Source organism: Lathamus discolor, chromosome 3, assembly GCF_037157495.1.
Source record: "Lathamus discolor isolate bLatDis1 chromosome 3, bLatDis1.hap1, whole genome shotgun sequence".
Lineage (NCBI taxonomy): Eukaryota > Metazoa > Chordata > Aves > Psittaciformes > Psittacidae > Lathamus > Lathamus discolor.
The window spans coordinates 89,895,827-89,916,969 of NC_088886.1; the positions used below are offsets into that span (position 1 = coordinate 89,895,827).

The following is a 21,143-nucleotide window of genomic DNA, read 5'->3' on the forward strand; positions in this document are numbered from 1 at the left end:
CCACTTTTAACAAGAGAAAAGTAGGTAGTATTTTGCACAATGTTTCCTGTCATACCGATCACCTTTTGTGGTACGTTACTGCTTGAATAGCCCAACTTCAGTGGTTTTAAGTTGGGATTATTTTTGTTGTTGGGATTTTTTGGGTGCTTTTTTGTTTTGTTTTTTTTTTTTTACGTACTGTTTTCACTTAGGCAGTGCAAATTTCTTTGGAAATCTATGACAATCAATTAAGTAAATGAGAAAATAGAATGCTTGTAATTAAGATAATCAAGCTACACAAAATCCACCCTACTAGTGCTAATATCTGTATATCTCCAAGCTGTATGTTAATTAAACACCATGTAAGTGTTGCAATTAGACTCAGGCTGCCATGGTGAAAATGACAGAAAAATGAAAGTGATTGGAGCGGTTTTTAGTGTATGCAAAACTCTTAGTTGTTTTAAAGCATCTCTCTATGATTTGTAAGGTTGCTGCATTTTTTTCCAACTGTTTTTTACACATCTGCTTTTGCAGCACCATATTCTCCCTTATGAAAACTGAGCTTATTCCCTGGTATTGTGTTTTTAGATAATACCCTTTGCACTTCTAGAAAGAAGCGAGGAAGAGAACTTACAGGACACCTTCAGTTTTTAATTTTTGTTCTTAATTTTTTTTTTTATTTGACATTGATACAAAAAAATAGTATCTTGATTAGCAGCTTTGCTGACAATCCCACAAAACTGTAAATAATACTTTAAAAGAATGCACTCCTACAGACACTATAGATAAAACAATATATACAATTTAGACAAATAAATACATAAGTACAGCCATATATAATGTTACACGTAATGTTTGGTTACTGTTGACAAGCTTTTCTAGTTAATTACACTCTTCATTTACAAATTGCCATTGCCATCTACATTATAAAGACAAAGAAAAAAATCCCAATAAAGAATCAAAATTGATACTTAACATTATTGTTAGGAAAGATGGAAAATGAACCTTGAGACTTCTGTTTAAATACTCTGAGGCTTTTAGCAAAAAAATGCTTTTGGGAAAAACTCCTCCTAAAAGAGAGGAGTTTACCCCCCGAGCTTCTTCAACCAATGTGCTTAGTCCATGTACGTTCTGGAATCAAAGTGTGATTATAATCACACTTCTGAAGTGACCAGAAGCCAGCATGTTTTAACCTTGTCATTTGTCCCATGCCCAGTGAAACAAAATGACCTTTAAGTAACATGAATATTTCTTTGATTAAAGGAAGCCTAATGCAAACACTTGTTTGTTAACAGTACCCCGTGTGGCACAAATACTACTGAGTGGAAGGGTAGCAAGCTTCCCCTATGTGTAGACAGACATATTGCTCCCTTTCTAGGTTGCAATATTGCTATTTCTGAGCAAAGAGAAAATAATAAATTTGTTCAGTGTACCAAGCTAGTGAAGTCTAGTATCACAAAATTAACAGACGTAGAAAATTAGGCTTTTGTTGTGTTTTTTTTAAATTCACTTGTGAATAAAAGAAAAAATCTTGTACATTCAAAAGTTAGGGCACACATGCTTAAGGCTCTTGAAACACTGGACAAGTATAATGCCTATCTCAGCTCCATGCATAACAGAATATTACATAGCAAGCAGACTTTACACATATATACAGCTGAGTACAGAGGAAAATGCCTTAGAACTATGTACATCAATTTCAAGATGAACATTTACATTTCTGAAGATCTATCTATTTATAAATGGCAGGGGATACATTTTTTTTTTTTTTCCAGATACTGTTTTCAAGGGCTACCTACCAATCATTAATGCAGTCTACTTGCACTAGGAGAAATTCAAGGCTGCCTACCATGCCTCTCAAGCCCTGAGGTATCTGGATTGGGAGCCCTGCTGTCTTCCAAAGCCACAAGCATGAGCAGAAGTAAGGCCATCAAATCCATTTGGTTGTGGATTCAGAAACCCCAAATTACTGCACTGTGCAGAGGGGTAGCAGAAGTGATTGCACCCTTTGGGTTGGAGTTATTACAAAGTGTGCTCCTGGTAGGATGGCATCCATGCTGTCTGATCTACCTGATGGCTGGGGATGAATTCTGCCCTCATTTCCCTTTCTAAACAAGCATATTCTAGGGCTTGGGTAAGAAAAGCTGAACTTCACCCAATTCGTGTATGTGTTATATTCATCTATGCAATTAATAGGACCTTGTTTAGCTAGAGTTCTGAGTTTTATAGGGAGCAAGAGCAACTCTAACAAGGACTAGGTCAACTAGGGAAGGATAAATCTTAATTATGCTGCAAGAGAGTCAATATTTTTATATAAAATTACTAATCTTCATTTATGAAGGGTGCACAAGCTGCTGTTGATTAGCAGTAACTCCTGGGCTGTCTGTTGTGTAGTTTCACCTTTAGATCTGAAGTACATTTGTTTGAAAAACTGCTTGTGGCTTGAAGGCCAGGTACAGTTTACCTTACTTACAAGTAGTTCCTTTCAAAATGATAGTGCTGCATCAATGAATAAGGCTAACAATTTGTCATGAAACTGCAAACCTTTTGGGGTAGCATCTTCATTCCCTTTTTACTGTTGTAAAGAGCTATGTACACCTATGACAAAGTCAGAGTTTTCCTTTAAATTCTTGCTCAGTTAATTTCTGACAACTTTATAGACATCCTGAATAACATACAGACTTAACGGTTTTTCATATATTACACATAATGTCAGCTGAAACGAATGAGACTTGTGTATGTGCTGTGGACAGTTTGAATAACCTGCAGCTAGTAATATATTTGGTGAATTTTGTATAAGTGTAATTTATTTATGAATTCTTAAAGTTATTTGTTGAGAAATGTAATATTTTAACTCTTTGTTAGAAGGTGTGGAATAGAAGTGGCTTGAATTTACCAAAAAATTTTCCTTGAAATAATTTTCATGACATTTCATTAACATTCATATTCAAAAGACATAAGCACATTATGAAACTTGAATAAAATTTTGTGCATTTAATTTCTGTTGTATGCTCTGGGGAATCTCTTGAGATCCTACTTTTCTACACCATTAAAAATCTGGGAGAATCTCATTCATGCAGCAAAAAGCAGAGCTTACTCTCAAAAAGCTGCTTTTGTGTTACTTTTTGTCAGTAAATAGTGCACTGACCAGTGTTGAAGAAATATGCCGCTTATTGATGCTTGTCACTCAATATATATTGCTTATGCAAGACAATGGAGAGATCCACTGATACTAATGAAAAACACTGCCTTGCTATGAAATTAAAAGTTGAAAGACATTAATACTTCTCTCATGTATGTTTTCTCAGGTAGTTTTCCATACATCTCCCCTGTCTTATTTCATCTACAGATTCTACTTTATTTTAAAATGGTATTATATCTTTTAGAGTTCCTTTAGGCAGCGGAAAGAAATGGGGTATCTTCTCTAATAATTTAAAGGAATACCACTTGGTCGATAAATATATACTTCAGTGTGTGGATTTTTTTTCTAATGTTTATGAGACTTTGATGTTCTTACCTGTCTAAATTCCGCTATTATACCATCAGTAAGCTGCTTGGGAATTGCATACATCGTACTATAAAATATACATGTCAGTACAGGTGTATAAGGTCAGTGCAAATGTATACTGCTCAGTTTATTAATAAACTTCTAAATACGTATGGGTGTAGGGTGTTAAAAGAGGAATGAAAGTATGTTTGTAAGTCTTCACTTCTTAGGGTCTGAGTCTTATCTCAGAGGCTGGGGCATGAACTGTTAAGCAGCTTGTAACAGTTTATTACTGTCCTTTTACATACAGATGCAGGAGCTGATATGTGTGATAGAGGATAATATACCAAATCTGAGATTTGACTTTAGATCCTTTCAGTTGGTGTAATGTCCTGATGAAAAGAGCCTGAAGTCTGTAAACCAGTAGTCAAAACGAGAATGAAAAATCAGTCATTAAAAATCCTCTCACAGTATCCCACAGTTTAACCTGTAAATCAGCAGACCACTTTGTCAAAAAATAACCAGACTAAACCAAAATTTCTTAAAAAAAAAAAAAAAAAGTATTTACATCTGTAAAAATCTTAGCATCTAAGATGTTTCTTGCTGGACATGTCATTCCAAATTCTGTGCATTTCTTCTGGTGTTATCTGGTGCACTGTGATCACCCTGCGGTACCTGCACAAGCTGTAGGCCATTTTCCAGTGATTGAAGCCACTGTTTTGGAAAGGGTGAATGCCCAGCTTCCGAAGACAGAGTCCCACGTACACATCTTCAAGGTGAAGAAGTCTGGTATGAAGGGAGGTTTTGTAAATCAGTTCTGCTACATCAGCTGAAAAAATGTAGCCTGTACCTGAACAGAAGGGTGGGTAATTGCTGTCGGGATACAAATCTCTTGGCATGTACCACTTACTGCGAACATCTCTTATTGGCCCTCCATTTATAACATAACCAGTGAAGTACCTTCTCCTTGGCTTGGTGTTAGGTTTGAGCAGCTTATAAATAAGATTATCCATATTTACAAAAATATCACTGTCCGTCTTCATAACGTACTTTGCTTTTGAACAAAATGTTGCTACCCACCTCATCCCCATCAATGTTTTCAGAGTGAGGTTATGATAAGAGTCAATAAAATCCTCCACAATAATGTCGTGAAAAATTTGGCTTTCTTGCTCTACCATTTGATTTAACACTGGATCTGTGTTTTTTCCAAGAAGAAATAGTGTGGCAATTTTGATTCCTTTAAAGTTGTTTTCATCTCCCCACGTTTCTCGAATGGCTTGCCTTGCATCAAACTCTTTGTGAGTTGTGCTGATAAGAATGACCAAGAAAGGGATGCTCTTCTCACATTTGTTGGGTTCATTGATAAGAAACTCAAAGGAATGCGGATTTATAGGTCGAGTTCTTATGTTGCCAAAGGAAACATTTTTTCTGGCTATGGTTATGCTACTGACCTGTCTGTGGCCAGTGTAGGAAGAAGTAGGGCGAGTTATACTTAAGTACCAGAGAGCACTTGCCCAACAAACTACTGTCAAGACGTATAAGCATGAGACCTTTGAAGCCATTGTTCCTCTAGCTCCTCTATTCCTCCATGCAATGAATAAATAGCCTTCGTACCAGGAGTGCACCTATGTCCCAGGAAGGCAGCATATTATTAATGAAACTTGAAAGTTCGACATAGGAAAGTAACTCTGTAATCATTCATGGATCTCAAATAGGAGCTATTAACTGTGGTGATACTCAGCTTTTCTTCTTTTACTAGCAGCGGCTTCCATTTCTTGGAATTTTCTGTTATTTCTGAAAAATATGAAGAAAAATTTTCCACTGCTAAATCATAAAAGCCAATGGCAAGAAAAATGAGTTTGAATATAATTGGACATTAATAAGCTAAATGTCTTAATGCACTTCTCGGATATCCTATTTTTAATCTCATGAGGTACCACAGTGCAAGATAGTGCAACTAGAATACAGAAGTACAACATGAAGTCATGCTTTTACGATTGATAATTTCTCATAGATTATAAAAGAAGTTTAGCATGCATGGTATGTTGGCTGTTTAGGTAATTTTAAAAGTACACGAAATAACTTTCTAGTTCCTAGCATTTTCTTGCTTGCTAGCATTTTTTTGTGACAATCTTTCAAAATATGCCATGGAACACTTAAAAATTATTTAAAAAATGAAAAATCATGTACTTTAGGATTAATAGCATTAGTCGTACATATGGATGCCTACAAACTTCATTTGGTCTAAATGTTGTTAATGTCAGTCCTGCTAACAAGAGCACAGTTTGGTGTGCTTGGTAAAGAACTGAACTTGGTAAAGATGCAGGAGAGAGAGAGATAATGTATGTTGTCTTACCCATGTAAAGATCAGGGCCGGAGCAGACTTCATAAAAGTCTAGAAATAAATGAATGCATTTCAGTTATTCGTGACGGCTTGCTTCTTCTCTCCCCCAAAATCAGTCTTTACATTTCATGAGCAAACATCATTGGTATACCACGTAAGACAAATCATGATGGCAGCCTATTAACAGTATCATTTCACTGGCCAGCATGCAGAGCACTTGTCTACTCAGCTGGGGTTCTTGCATCCCTGCTGCTGCACCAGCCTTGCCTCCAGCACTAAGGAGCTTTGAGGCTTCCCTGGACCTGGGGAATATGCCAGCCTTGAAGCTTCCTTTGCTCTTACCACGTTTCCTGGGAACCATTTCTGTTTATCATTGTTTCATGGAAATGAGACAAGCTGTATTAAGCCTGCTGGATCAGTGCTGACTCCTCCAAGGCACACCAGTAGCTGGAGGGTGCCTGTAGGCTCCGCATGCCTTGGTTTTGCTATTGCATTGTTTCAGTGCTAAAGGACAGTAGACGCATGCAACAGATGAGCTTTACTCGTTCGTCTTTGAAATACTTAGTATTTACTTTGGACAGAACAAAATATATATGGATTCAGCTGAAAAGGAGAAGACCTGTCTTAGGAATGTCTTTTCTGTTTCCACACTGCTTCAACACATTGCTTGGATTACTTCAAAATGCCTCTTTAAGGAGCCTGTCACTCCCCTGTGTTGGGTATGTATGATCTCTTCTTCCTTTCTCCAAAACTGAGTGAAAGGGTGGCCCTGTGGCAGGGTCTGCTGCCAGGTGACCTAGGGTTTGTGTAGACAGAGGTCTTCTTTATGTAGGCTGATTATCAGAGTTACAGTGCTGTTATCCACACTGAGATGTGAAAACAGCACAGAAACAATCTGAATGTTTGCTTAATATGTGCAGACTATATTCTTCTTACAGATTTATAGGTGTACTGTCCTGCTAGTCTTCATTATGCACGCTTTTAATTATTTAATGACCAGAACCTACATACCCCTCTCTCCTTCCATGAAATAGGATAATGCGAATTTGTGGCCTGTTACAGAGCTTCGTCAATTTGAATCAGTTTTTCCCTAATACTGAGGCAGTTTAATGAGGTAGAGGTTGAATATGATGTCCTTCACTATTTGTCACAAGACTTGGGGTTTCTGATCCACTCCCACCAGGTAGTAGCAGTATATTTAAGTGAAGCCTTTAATTGCCCCATAGGGCTGCAAAATACAGTGATCTTGGCACATACATCCTTCTAAATAAATACAGTTGTGATAAATATATACACAAATGCCTACTGTAATGTCTGAAGAGAAGATCTGTCCTGCTGTATAAACCCACTGGGGTCACTGAGACACAGTTGTGAGAAAGGCAAAACACTTCCCTTATCTGGTAGGTTGGTTTTCTTTCTGGCTTATTTGTGAATCTCTGATAACTGCCTCCACCAGAAACCCCAGTGGGAAAAAGAGTAAACGTGGAATGCCATAATGTATCAAAACCATAGAAGTATAAGGTCTAGAAGACTGTGTCAAGAAAGAAATACAGAAGTGGATCAGAGATATAGAGTGAGGGCTACATGGGTCACTGTATTTAAGGGACTCCAGCATTAAGGTTCACAAATACCTCTAATATTCTGCATATGAATTATTTTAGGAAGCTATATTGCATTCTTTAATCATGTTTCTTATGCATCATTTCTTTAATAAAGGCATGTGCATTAGTTACCATCAATACTGAACAAATAGCTGAGTGAGAAGAAAATTGTAACCAGTGCTTCTTACAAACCACAAAATTACAGAAAACAACTTTTCAGTCCGGCAATGTCTGTGTACAGCAATAATTGGCTGCGATGTCCAATCTTGTGTACACTGAAAGGGTTAGAGGCCACAAAACTCTTAGACTATTTTGAAGAAAGATTCCAAGCTATTGTAGAGAATTCTTTTTCTCAGTTATGAAATCTACAGGTAACTGTACAAGATGAATATTTCTTATATTGACCCTTGGATTGCTATCTCTTGAAACAAGTTTATCTTTTTCTGTGGTAATTTTGGAGTGCAGGTGAAGTGGTAAAGAGGGAACTAGCTGTAATTTTCCTGATGAATGAAGTTTCAGATTTAATTATTTTTCAGGAAGATTGAGGTGAAAAACAAGAAGATGGCTTTCTGCTTTCCTGTGATGGGTCTCTCAGCTATTCCTACTTGGCTGTGAGGTTAAGATGTGAAGATTAAAGTTCACCTTCCTGCTTTACTGAATCTTTTTCTATATATGGGCAACACATTTGGAAGAAAATAGCACAAACAAAATTGGCAAATAGTGCAAACATAACAGAATTTGCTGAGCAGTTTTGCTCTGCTGGTTTAGCCGAGATTATTGGCACCTTCAGGGCTAATCTCTCTCTCTTTGTAGGTTCCCAGAGGGGGTTAGATAAGTAGATATGAAAGGTGGTTTTGGGGTTGTTTTTTGGCCATTGGGCAAATGCTCCTACAAATTATTTCTGGCAACACTCATTGTTCCTGCATAGAATTTCCAATAGTTTAGCTTGCACAAGCATGAAAATAGATCGATTAGGCAGGAAAACATGAACTAAGCAGTAAAATACCTATTTTGTGGTGATTTAGCAGTCAAGAATTTAAGAGGTTGCCAAATTCTGTTATTAAAGATTATGCTAATTCATCAAAGACCTAGACAAGTGCCTAACTTGGGCTTTCCTGGAATTACTGCTGTGTTGATGGTAGCAAAATTATTCATAGTATGAAGTCTGTGACTGCAAACCTTTTCCTTGTCATGTGTTGTGACCTGAAATTAAATACTGCAGCCATGTACTATGTGGGACTTGTATATCAAGGATGTGAATTACAAAGAATGAAATCAGAGTGTAAAAATTAATGTGCTTGGATCAGTGTGTTAAAACTTTTTTGTTAGTTACTCACTTGGAGAAGAGGAATAAAGTCTATGAACTAAGGCCACTACTTTCATCTAAATAACAACTGGAAGTACTTCAATGTCCACATGTTATTGTGGCTCCTTTAGCAGTTTGCTCAGAAGTTCTTCAGAACATTTTTAACCTACTCAATAGTATATATGTCTAAAGCTGCCTTAAACATTAAAATGGGTAGCAAATTCACTAATACACTGCATTTCTAGTCCCTGATACTGGATTCAATATATTTTGTAGTTTTGCCATGATAGTCTTGAATTTGGTGTTGAAATTTGAAGATCCTCTAGCAGCTGGATACGGGTTGTCACAGGGAGAGCAGAAAGCTTTTATCAGCTTTGTCTTTTGTCAGTTGGGATTGGGTGCATCATGTTTGGGGATATTGGCACAGGCAAAAGAAAGTGTCACCTCCTTTCTTTTGTTCTCTGGGTTGAAAGAAAGCTTTTTATCAGGGCATCAGCAATGTTAAGCTCTTGGATCCTTGTTTTAAAAAATGTTTTAATTCAATCTGTCTCTTTCCCAACCTGGCTGTCATACTATAAGTAATAAAAGGCTTAAACTTTGCTAGAGTAGACAATTGTAAAAAGCAAATGTTTAGCATCATGCTTCCATACTGTGCATCAAAGTCATGCAGTTAATTGTACTATTCACAGCTTGTGCTGTGTGAGCCAGAGAAGCCACACTGTTGGAGTACAGAAAGCAGCACTGTGTAACTTCTGTGAGTAATTAACCTGATGGAGACTCTATTTGCAGCAAACTTTTTACAAGCTGACTGCACATCAAGAATAATCCTCCAGATAATGAGCACATTTCAGAATCTTGCTAACTGTTCACGGGCAATTTTAAGGCAGACGTCAAATGAGTTCAGCAACCGTTACTCGCCAACTGCAGTATTTTGCCAATATTTTGGAACACTGCTGTCTCTGCTGAAATGTTGTTGATATTTCTCTTTCAAGAAAGCCCATCCTATCTAAGTGCAGTTGCATTAATGTAATTAGATCATGGTGGACTCACGTGATAGAAACCACAGCTATTGAAGCCTGACCACAGTTGTAACCCATACCATGTTGCTGCCTACTCCTGAGGCATATTGTGGGTGCTGAGTGGAGGCAGTCAGGATGCTGAGCCCTGAGGATGACCCTTTATGAGAAACCAAGGGAGGCTGCAGCAACTTACCTTGACACCCAGGAGCCTGTTAGGCAGAGCCCAACTGAGTCAAATTAACGCTGTGTATCCCTGCCAAATGTACCTATTCCTTTTCCTGAATAAAAGAGGGAATGAAGCTGCTAAATTTTTTACTCAATGTGGCAAACTCTTCTCATTTTCCCCAAAGAGAGGTTTCTGTGTGAGTTTTGTATGATCATGGCTTTCATCTGTATACAGACCAAGACACTGGAATGTCTTCCATGTTTATGAAGTCCTTAAATTACCAAAGGAAAAGTCTGTGATTATTACTGAATCTTGTTGAGAAGAAAATTATCCTGAACATTAAGAACACATCTACAAAGAAATGTGTGGATGCTGTTATGTTCTTGGCTGTATGTTTTCCTAGTAATTTCTTGAGGAAATTCTGGACAGATGGCAGAGGTGATTTAACAGGAGATTGCAAGCTCCTCTCTGGCAATTTCATTTGAAGGTTTCTTAAATATTCTGAATACTTCTGCTGTGCCTGGGTGTAATGGGCCTGAAACCAAATCAATGCTGCAAAGGAAGACCTTACCCTCTAGGATATATGTGGAGAGGGACTGTAACAGATGTAGGAGCCACAGTCTTGGGTTGAGGGTAGAAAAGTACAAGTGTTCATTTCAGGTCTGTGTTTTTTAGAAATATGAGTTCCACTTTGAGGCATCCCAATTGCCCTATGTTAAAAGAGGCCAGATTCCCATGCCTGCCTTCAAAGGCAACAAGGACAAATATTTTCTGAAAATCAGGCTGTGTTTTTAGATATGCCACTTGTGCATAGAGAATCATTCCTTGTTCACAGAAGTACTGATGGTGGGCTTTACCTTAGGCAGTAACTGAATGTGAAAGCAAGTATTTGAATAAGTGATTCTTTCAAACTAACAGTTCTATTTTCATGAATGTTGATTTACAGATGGTTTATGCTGTATTTCATCGCTGAATTGAACAATAGATCTCTGGAAATAAATTTGGGACTTATAAATTATTTTTCAATATTTGTTGCCTGCTCTTAATGTGAATGAAAGCTAAGAATAACTATGCATTAGGGAATTTTATGAAAAGCTTCTGAGTCTTACATAGGGAAAATGCAGGTTTCAAAACTTCCAGTAAATGTGCCCATGCTTCTGAAACTTCTTTAGCCTTTAAAGAGCTACTGCAGAGTCTAAGAGTTAAAAGTAATCTCAACATCTGCAAGTGTAGAAAAGAAAGCAAATTGGCATGTGAGTGACTTTTTTTGTATATTCCACCTTATATTTTTTCAATTAATATATCTCTATACAACCAGGATTTTCTGTTCAAGTGCTGAGTCACCCTACATAAACCAATTAAACTTTACTTTTTAACTTGCAATAATTCATTCTGAAGCATGAGAAAAAAAGCAATGAAAATAAAGTTTCCACCATGACTAAGCTGAGAAGTACAATTTTCAGTTGCAGAAGATCAAACAAATGTAAGAAGTATCTAGGAATAATCTGATCAATGCAAATGTCAGATTTACCATGGCTGAGGGGAGTGGGCTAACTTACTGTTTAGGAAATGTGAGCTTGGCATGAAAGACCATTCATTGGCTGGCAAGGTATGAAAGTGGGATCTCAGCGTTGGTTTGAGCAGCTTTTCTCTCTGGCTTGGTTTTGTACACGAGGAGCTTTGTAGCTATAAATTTGCATCCAAGTTTTGCAGCTCAAGGAAGTATTTTCTATGCAGAAAAGATTTCCCTGCTTTCTCTGAGCAGAGACCTCAGAGCTGCTGGGTTGGCCACACACAGCTCAGGCAGGTTTTTTCTTATGCACAGAGCACTCCTCAGGGATCTGGGTGATAACAACTGGCCTTAGTATGACTGAGGAGTAGCTGCCTTCTGTCGTGGTTACCAAGAGCCTGGTCTGCACCAGATGTGGCTACAGGGGGCTGCTTTATCTGCATTTTCCTCCTGGAAAAGCTGACTCTGAATAAAACTGGCTCTGGAGAACCCCCTCTGCTGGTGGTGGAGGACAAAGTGGTGATAGGTCAAGACAAGCTTGTCCAGACTGAATGCTGCACCTGTCTGGGTTTGGGTATTTCATAAAAGCAAAGCATTCACAGTTGGTTTGCAAGCCAGAAAAAGAAAGTACAGTTTCATAAAATCTGGCATTTGTGGGAAATTGAAATGTTGTTTGTTTATTTATTTATTTATCTTTTAAATCCCATTTGGCATCTCTCAGCATTACGTTTTCAGTAGCCCTCTTAATGTTTTGGTCATTTTTCTGAAAACAAGGCTCTTGGTCAAAGTGTGTGAAACGTAGTCCTTCTCCAAAGTCTCCAATAGTGGTATCACTCAGCTGACTCCATGTGGAAGGAGATGACAGACCAGGCTCTGAGGACTGTCTTTATGATGGATGGCTCTTTAAAGTGTTAGCAAACTGGCTATGCTTGGTCAGATATTAACCTAGAATGGTTAATAACTAGATTTTACTCAACTCAAAATAATATCAGAACTTGGGATGTGCCAATCAGCAGTTCTGTCTTGCTATATTGCTGATTGCAAGTGATTTACCCGGAACCCCTGCATGCTGCTGTTAATGGGATTTTGCTGTCGACTTTTGTAGCAGCCGTTTTAAGCATATATGCTTTGCTCTAACTAAAGGGGAGAAAAAGGAGATGAAGCACGTAAAATGAAAAAGCAGAATCATTTTAAGCAGAAATCTTTTCCTTTTTCTTTTTTTTTTTCCCTTTAAAGTTACCCAGGAGTTGCCAAGTGTCAGATCCATGCATTTTTTCCCATTAATGTTTTTCAGAAACAATTTTAAAATACTCTTTGTGACTTCATGTTGTGATAGGTCATTTGTGATTACATCAATCACGTCCTGTTACAGCACTAATGCCTAAGTTGCATCACAGCATGGTTATAAACTGATGCAAATAACAGATTTCACTTTGGGTTGCCATAGACACAACCATTATTTTCTTTAGCTATTGTGCTGTGCTTTGTTGTGAAATCTCACGGCAAGGTTCTTTAGCTCATGTTGCCTCCAAACGTGTTACAATATTTTGCATCTAATGAAAGTATGAGACAAAAAAAAAAAAAAGAGGCTTTGAGTTCTTAAAAAAAAAAAAAACAAACCCCAAACAAACAGAAAAATCGGGGGGAGGGGGGGAACCTTTACAACTGCTTTAACAAAATCTTTATTACTCATGAAACAATTTTACGGAACTACTGGAGTCTGTTGGTTAAACTTCCTTCAAGAAATAGTGTTTGAAATCAAACATACTGCTGTTCCTGCCTTACCCTTCTTAAATTTCCCTATTTCATTACCTTTGTATTCAGAGGGATGCCTGTGAAACAGTGGTCTGGGTTATGACATCAAGAATAAATGACAGTGGCTTTGATTATATAGATGCCTACCCTAGCAGCACTGCTAGTCAATTAATCTTTGTCACAAAAAGGAGGGGTAACAATTATTTGAAGACTGGAACACCTGAAATCACACTTCCAGTGTCTGTGGTGATGCTAGCTCACTGAACTGGATAATGAACCTACTTCTCGTAATTCACATGCTACCAGGGCATTGGAGGAAAAGTACAAACAATTGAAACTTTTGGATTTACTGGGAAAAGTTCTAAAATCCAGCTTGCCCATTAAGGTATCAGTCATGATGCTTGGGAAACTTTGCCTCTAACCTCATTAAAACCGGGGGCACTTCAGGCTGGAAACATTGATTATTGCTATGTATAAATACATTTTTAAACCTCAGAGCATAGCTCTTATTGACAGTTACTGGAGGGATTATTCCATATCTCAGGCATAGCTATGTGATATCTATACTTACTGTAATTGTTATATATCTTTTACTGGTGAATGATGGAGATTTTTTTTTTAAGGCTGAAAAACAGCTAGAATTCATGTTATTTTCCTATTTCTTCCACAGCACTGAGGCTATAAATTTTTGTAAATGTTAGGTGACCATGACATAGCATAGCTCCAACTTTATGTGCTTTGGAAAAAGCATAAGATGTTATCAGATTTCCAACGAAATTGTTGGATGCTGTGACTATGGATACATGGGCATTTATTTTTTCTTTTTCCTGGAAATATTCCCCATGTTGGAGACATCCCTGAGCCTGCAGGTTGCTTTTTTGGTGCTTGCATTGCAGTAATTAATGTGAAACTAATGTTGTGAAGCATTTGTCACCATGAGCTATTTATAAGTTAGGCTTCAGGTTTCTAATTCCCTTTGTGTAGTACTTGTGATACATTTAACGCAAGCTGTTACTTTCAAAATTGCACCTATCTCTCACAGAACTGAAACATAACAAAACCTCCCAACCAAACAACTGTCTTCAACTTGGAAAATATGGCTTAGACTTCAGCCACTGAACTTGTTCTCAAATACGTGAAAAGCATTTCTTAGGCATAGACATACACTTTTTTTTCCTTTTGGTGGCTGGATAGCTGTGATTGAGATTCCCCAGTTTACAAGAACTTCTCTGGGCATGGTTTTCTGATAGCATTGCCTTAGACCTGGCAGAGACAAATACCTGCAGCTCTAAGATAGGCAGGTGGTGGCTGCCTGCAGCTGGCTGCGCCCCCTCCCCTCCAGCGGCAGCACTGAGTGCCTGCAGTACCGGCTAGGCTTTTCAACTAAGCTACTTTGCTGAGAAGGGATAGTCCTCATGGAAAAGTGGGATTAACCTCCTCTTTGCATTGAAAGAAGCTGGAATGACATTTAACCATCTTGTCTGTTTGTCTTAAATACATGGAGTGATGCTTTCCTGCTAAGGAGCTGGTGTAATCATCTGCTGGTGAATATGCTCACAGGCCCACCAACCTCAGCACAGCCTAGTGTAGCTGAGGGCCAGCACTTCTGGTTGCTAGCTATATATAGTTGCCTTTACAATAAGGCCATGTTTCTTTTCACTTAGTCATTACTAGATGGTAGACGGGGTTTTGTTTGAAGGTAAATGAAAACCTACTTTCACTGGGGATTGAACAAGAAAGAATTCAGCTGCAAAGAGGTCATTTTCTGCAGAGCTATTAACATTTGAGAGCAAGGTAGTGTCAGGCTCTTTCAACTAGCACATATGGAGCATTTCACGGCACAACCCCTCACGATTTGTCAGCATTTAGTTTTCTGAAGCTTGCGGCTGAAAGGACCATGGCACAACAATACACTCACACATTCATAGAACATACACTCAAACGTATCTCTCGTGGCAAGGATTTAAAAATGAGCTGATGAATCAAATAAAGGAGTGCTTGTTGTAGTAAATTGGTAAATATACATATACTTGTGAATCCCCAGGAGTAAATTTGTCCTCATTCTTCTACTGTATTTCAAAAGTGAGGCAAAGTGTGTCCTCAGCTGAGATACAAGTTTGAAAAAATATTGTTTGGGTTCGTAAATGGGTTGCTGCCTCCTTACCTAAACTGGAAACCCATTCTGGGTTATCAGCTACACCCACTTAGTCCACCCTCTTTCCCCAAAGAATATTTCTTTATGTTTCCACTTTATACCCTTTATAAAAATTGTGAACATTGTCTGTTAATCTCAGTGAAAGAAACCCAGTTGTCTCTGGAGAAAGCAGCCAGTTAACAGCTTTTCCATTTATGCTCAGATCAGAGTTTAACTTGAGCCCTGTGAGAGTTGTGGTAGGCAAAAATTGAGGAAGTTTTCTCACAAACTGGTATTGATAAACAGCTTGTGCGAATTTTTTGGTTAATAACTCTTATCTCCCAGCTGGGCAGAATATGGCTGCTAATCTTGGGTATCTAATAAAGCTGCAGGATGAACTGCCTTCTGGTAAAGAGTAAATCTGAATTCCTGCTTCAGCTGACTACGTCATTAGAGATGTCCTTCATGTGTACTTTCAAAGGTTTCTCTAGGGAGCATAAATTTCAAATGCTGAAGAACTCTGTGAGCAGTCAGGAATACTAACTCTGATTTCTTACATCTTTTGCCTGTGAGCCTTCCTAATTAGTAGTATTTGCAGTGACTGGTAACCAGGAAAAGAGCTAAGCAAACTTCTTCCTAATGTGCAGACATGTGTTTGTCTTTACCTAAACATGACAGTGCCCACTTCTGTGAGCTCGTTATGCTACCAGCACATTTTCTCTTCTTTCTCTTGTGCCTAGGGAAGCGTAACCATTGCAATTGCAACTTCTCAGAATAATTGGAAACTCTCCAGTTGGTTTCTCCACCTGTAATTGTGTTTTTCCTAGTGGGTTGATGTAGGTGTAAATGTAGACTCATTCTCTGTATTGAAGGATGTCTCAAAACATAGGCAAAGTAGTGGTATGTCAAGGATGGCCTGAAGCATACTCCAAGTTGAAAACCAGGCAAAGCAGTCTTTCTCCTCATCCTAGCTTGACTTTTACTGAGTCTCTACTGTGGCATGGGTAAAGCATGTGATTATAGTGCCACTCCAGATTATGCAGCGACTTGCATGCAGTGTTGAATAATCACTGCTTTCTTAGCTTTGCTTTGGTGCATTGTCCCATTAGCATCATTGACACTGAGGGTGGCTGTCTGCCTTGATGCTGATGCAGCTCAAGAGATAAAATTCTCTTTTTATCACCCACTTTTCTTTGGGATGTGTTGGCTCCTGCTTGGTTAGGAATATAATGCACTACTGATAGAAACCAACTTTGGGAAGCAATAAGCAGTAAATATGTTCTGCCACTGTGCCCAAGGGGAATCATACAATTGCACCTTAGTTATCCATGTATTCAAGGCCAAGCCTTAAGGAGAAAAAGGGTACATGAATATACAGTGTAAAAAATATAGATTGCTTCTCTTAGCTTTCTGTTTGTGAACCTTCAAGAATTTTATAAGCACAAGTTCAGTGAGCAGCTGTATACCCCAAGGAGGCAGGTAATACAGTAATAAAATCTGCCAAGCAAGTTAAGGGTCCAAATCTTGATACATACCTCAGGGTTGTAAGAATTAAACAGAGTGGTTTCACAGAGAGACATTCTTCTGGGAGATTCTTTTTCTTCTTATATAAGATCAACCCCCCCTTTTGATCATTTTCCAAACTTTGGAGGTGCTTACTCTTTGAGTAGAATCAGAGGAGAGTACCATACATGTAACATGAACTCAGACCTTCTCTGGAGAAGGTGTTTGGCTCATAGCGTGGGTGGAAACAACAGGGATCCTCCTGAGTGTGTTTAAACTCTGTGCAAGTCTCCCTCAACATCCTAAACTTTATCTTGCTTTCGGTGGTCTCCTTTCAGCACTGTTTTAATCTGAGACATCTCTTGAACAAAAGAGTTTGAAAGCACCCTGCAATCTGTGGTTCCATTTATTTCCCAGCTATTCTGATATCAAAGACAGGACAAAGAAAAAATGATAAGAAACACTGTTAAACAGCTGTCAGGCCAACTGTTGTGGGATCGCATGGGCCATGGGAGGAACTGCTTTGCTGTGTGACTGAACACTGATGTACAGTCCATAAGATGACACAGCAGTGTCTCCTCTGGCACCTTCCATCTAGCAAGGGACAAGGTGTGCTCTGACTCACTCTCCTCAAATGGAAAAAGCCAGGAAACATGAAAGTTGATGCAAACATCAGTAATGCTTTTTCCTGCTGCTTGGGAGAAAATAATTGATTTCCTGGCACTCTTGTGCAAAGCAGGGAAGAGCTGCTGGAGAGGCAGGGGGTGTCTGGCTAAACTCTGCCAGGTACAAAAAAGATGATAGGCAATCTTGCTTGGGGTGTGCAGAGCGAAGCCTCCCCATACTGTGTGGTGAGGGGAAGACAAGCAATCTAAATGCACATTTCAAATTATTCTCTAAAAGCCTTTCTTGGTAATGATGCAATGAAGAGTAATGCCCCAGAGCAAAGAGTTGCAGAGAATTTCTTGATAATTTCTTTTGGTTGTATATATATGTAACATAACTAGGAACTGCCCCAGTACTTTTAAAGAGAACTTTGGTGTTTTATTTCTTACTCCAAGAAAAGCTCTCTCTTTCTCTTTTCCTTTGAGAAAATTAATTTGTATAGCTCAGAGTGCATGTACTTTGCAAAGATGTTGCCATCTGCCATTTGTTTTCCTTTCTAAGCTGTGATCTTAGACACATATTTCAGGGAAAAGAAAGCCAAGTGGTTGAGTTTATTTTCCCTTTGTGTGAACAACAATGGGAATAATTCCCATTGCAGAGCCAGGCAGTAAGGCTGCCTGAAATGCCAACTGCAAATCACCTTTTCAGTGAGGCATTAATTCATTCTGTGAAAAATACGCACAAACTGTGTAAAAGAGTTCCATTTCAATTACTCCCCCTGTCCACCGGCTGGATCAATTTAACTCCAAAGAGCAAGTTTTGGGGATGATTTATGTAAAATTATATTCTTATTTTTCCTAAGCTTTATTCCTGGTCATCTTTTCTCCCTCTCAACCCCTTCTCAGCCATTCCTCCTGCAGAAGATGGGGTAGTGGTGGAGGGGGGTGCTGGGCACATGGCAGGGCCAAGGCTGCCTGTCCTCAGGTCAGCCCAGGCTGCCAGGAGGCAGCACTTCACCTCCACCCGGGACATGGTCCTCCCAGCAGTCAGAAACCCCTTAGTGGCTTAGGGGGATTTAACAGTCCCTGCCTGCAGGCTGTGGGAGCAAAAGGAAGAGAAAGGGGGATGCTTTGCCCCTCAGCTGTTTGTGCCTTGTCTTTGAAGATGGTTTTCAGGAGCTGAGAAATACTACATGAGATCAAGATGGGAAACATTGCTTTGCATTTGTACCTGGGAATTTAGAGCTACAGCATGTGTGTGTCAGCTGCCACTGCCATAAACATATTCATGGATTTGTTAATACTTTTAGTCAGATCAGTTCCTCAATCAGATTTGCCTCATGGTTGTGCAAAAGCCTGGATCGGCAGAGCTAAAGGGGTATGATGAGCCTAAAGCCAGAGGATGGGCCTAAATGGGGCAGACCTGTTTTCATGGTCACACTCCTGCCTTAGGTAGAATTGTAGAATCATTAGGGTTGGAAAGGACCTTAAGATCATCTAATTCCAAACCCACTGCCATGGGCAGGGACACCACACACTAAACCATGCCACCCAAATGTCACCAGGTCATCAGAAAGCTGAGGGTTCCCCTTGTTCCTCCAGGGACTGTAGTAGCCCCAGGGTTTCATTATACAAGAATGAGACCAAGCACATAGCTCCTTTCTTCCTCTTGTATCAGTTGCAAACAAGTAATAAACCAAAAAGCCTTTGCCTGCCTATTAAATATTTAGGTTTACATTTCAGTGATGACTGAAATATTTTGGAAATCAATTCAAGCATTTTTTGAGTACTGAAAAAATTACTCTCCCTTTTTTCATTTTTTTTTTTAATTTGTTTTCACAGTACCTAATGATTCTTTGCATCCTTTGACTCTCCTGAGATCACTTTGAACTTAAACTGGAAACCTAATTGGATTTTAACAGGAAACTTGTTCATGTATATAGCAGCTTTAAAGGGCATGAATAGTGTTTGAGAATGTGCTGCTATTTGAAAGATTGATGTGATTTTCTGATTTTGATGTAAAATGAAAACATAGTAAGGGGCTGTCACAAGCCTCTGAATCAGCCAGATTCTTTTCAGAATCTGAAGACAGCTCTTGGCTTAGGTAGGCTATTCTCCCACACATGCCTTTGCCGAAACAGAGTATGTGTCAGGGGTTTTTTTTGCTGTTATTTTTTCCTCCAGATGGTGTAATGAGAGTTAGACTGCTCATTGCTTGCCAGGGGTTGTATAATATTGTGGCAAAGTGCAATCCCAAGCCACAGTTTTGAAGGTAGCATATCAATCACTTACTCATCAGGTTCCTACACTTCTTGCGTGTAGGGTCAAGCCTCTGTCATCAGGCCAATCCTATTAACAGGTTTCATCCAAATGTTTTGAGAGTGATGAATTTTGTTTTCACTGCAAATATTGGTTAATGTGTCCATCGTTAGGATGGAAAGAGCAATATGCAGCTCATATTTTCTTCTGTACCTCAAGTCTAAGTTGCTGAATCCCTCAGGTCAGCTAAAAATAATAATGCTTTGGGTTTGCCTGTGATTTTTCTCCATATTACATCTAAAGTAAAACCAAGAAGTATTTGCTGTCACAACTGATTTTCTTCCATGGTTGTGATTAAGTCATTCATTAGCTTTTGAAACACACTTTGAGTTTGGGATTTCCCAGGAAACTTTAAAAAAATAACATCTTGCATCTAAATGAAGTTATAAATAGAGATAAAAATGAGAACAGTTTTCCAACCAAAGAGCGTTTAGTTTTTCACCAGACTGATATTTGAGTCTTCTTCCTGTTGACACTCATCTCCAAAATAAACCTGATATGAATTGCACTTTCGTAAGACGGCAGAATGATCCACCTTCTGGTTCCTGGGTGTTTGAGAGTGATTAAACATATCTAGTAAGAAAACTACCCCTGAGAGTGGCATGTGCATGCAGTTTAGTCACTGTATTCTATAGAGAGTTTTAGAGACAAAAATACTTGAGGAAAGTCAATCATCTCTGTCATCTTTCAGCTTTAACGTCTTTATTTGTGATAAACACTTTTTGTTACAGGGACTATATTCATTCAGTCTTAGAGCAATCCCAAATAGTCAAAGTGGTGGTGACTTAAAGCTAGTGCACTGACATTTATGATAATAAAAATAATCTTAATATGTTGATACACTGCCTTTTTAATAAATACTGCAAGTAAGCTTTGCCATGTAGCAGAAGAGAGCAGGATATTCAGCCTTACATAATATTTTTTAAGTACGTCAGAGTGACAGCCTGTATAAAAAACACATGTAAGAAGATTGTTTTGCCATGAGCTATAAAACTCAGCAAAAATCCTCAAAAAATCAAGAACTGTTTTCAAGAGTGGTCTGACAAACTAGATAAGAGTAGAGCTGCTAACTTAGGCTGTCTGGAAGGAGTGTAGATGAGATTTTCAGCATCTTAGTGATATGACAACAGCCAAAATCTACAAACATTCTTTAGGTAGCCTATACACTCTGTTAGGACCACCAAAAGGATTTCCTGCCTCAAGCAATACCAGATTATTATGCTGGCTGGCAGGAAACTGTAAATTATAGCTATATCTGGCTCTATGGAAGAAAAGCTATCAGACAGTATCAGACGTGAAAAATGGTTTCTGAGTTGCCTTGGTCAAGTAACTAAAAGTTTAGGCGTTATCATCTTTTAATTTGAGGAATGATGAAACCAGCAGTGACAAGAACGGAACTGCAAGTTTCTTAAGGT

The 21,143-nt window shown here is 38.7% G+C and overlaps 1 protein-coding gene across 19 annotated transcripts in view; it reads right to left on the reverse strand.

Annotated features, from left to right (window-relative positions):
- Positions 1–644: 644 nt before the first annotated feature.
- B3GALT1 (beta-1,3-galactosyltransferase 1) overlaps positions 645–21,143 on the reverse strand; it is a 204,269-nt gene continuing 183,770 nt past the window's right edge. For all 19 annotated transcript variants that reach the window (XM_065670498.1, XM_065670490.1, XM_065670501.1 and 16 more), the window contains 2 exons: positions 5,823–5,861; positions 645–5,260 (listed from right to left, as the gene is read on the reverse strand). In XM_065670498.1, coding sequence (XP_065526570.1) covers positions 4,048–5,028 — 981 coding nt within the window. In that variant the 5' untranslated portion in view covers positions 5,029–5,260; positions 5,823–5,861 and the 3' untranslated portion in view covers positions 645–4,047. The remainder of the gene's footprint in view (positions 5,261–5,822; positions 5,862–21,143) is intronic.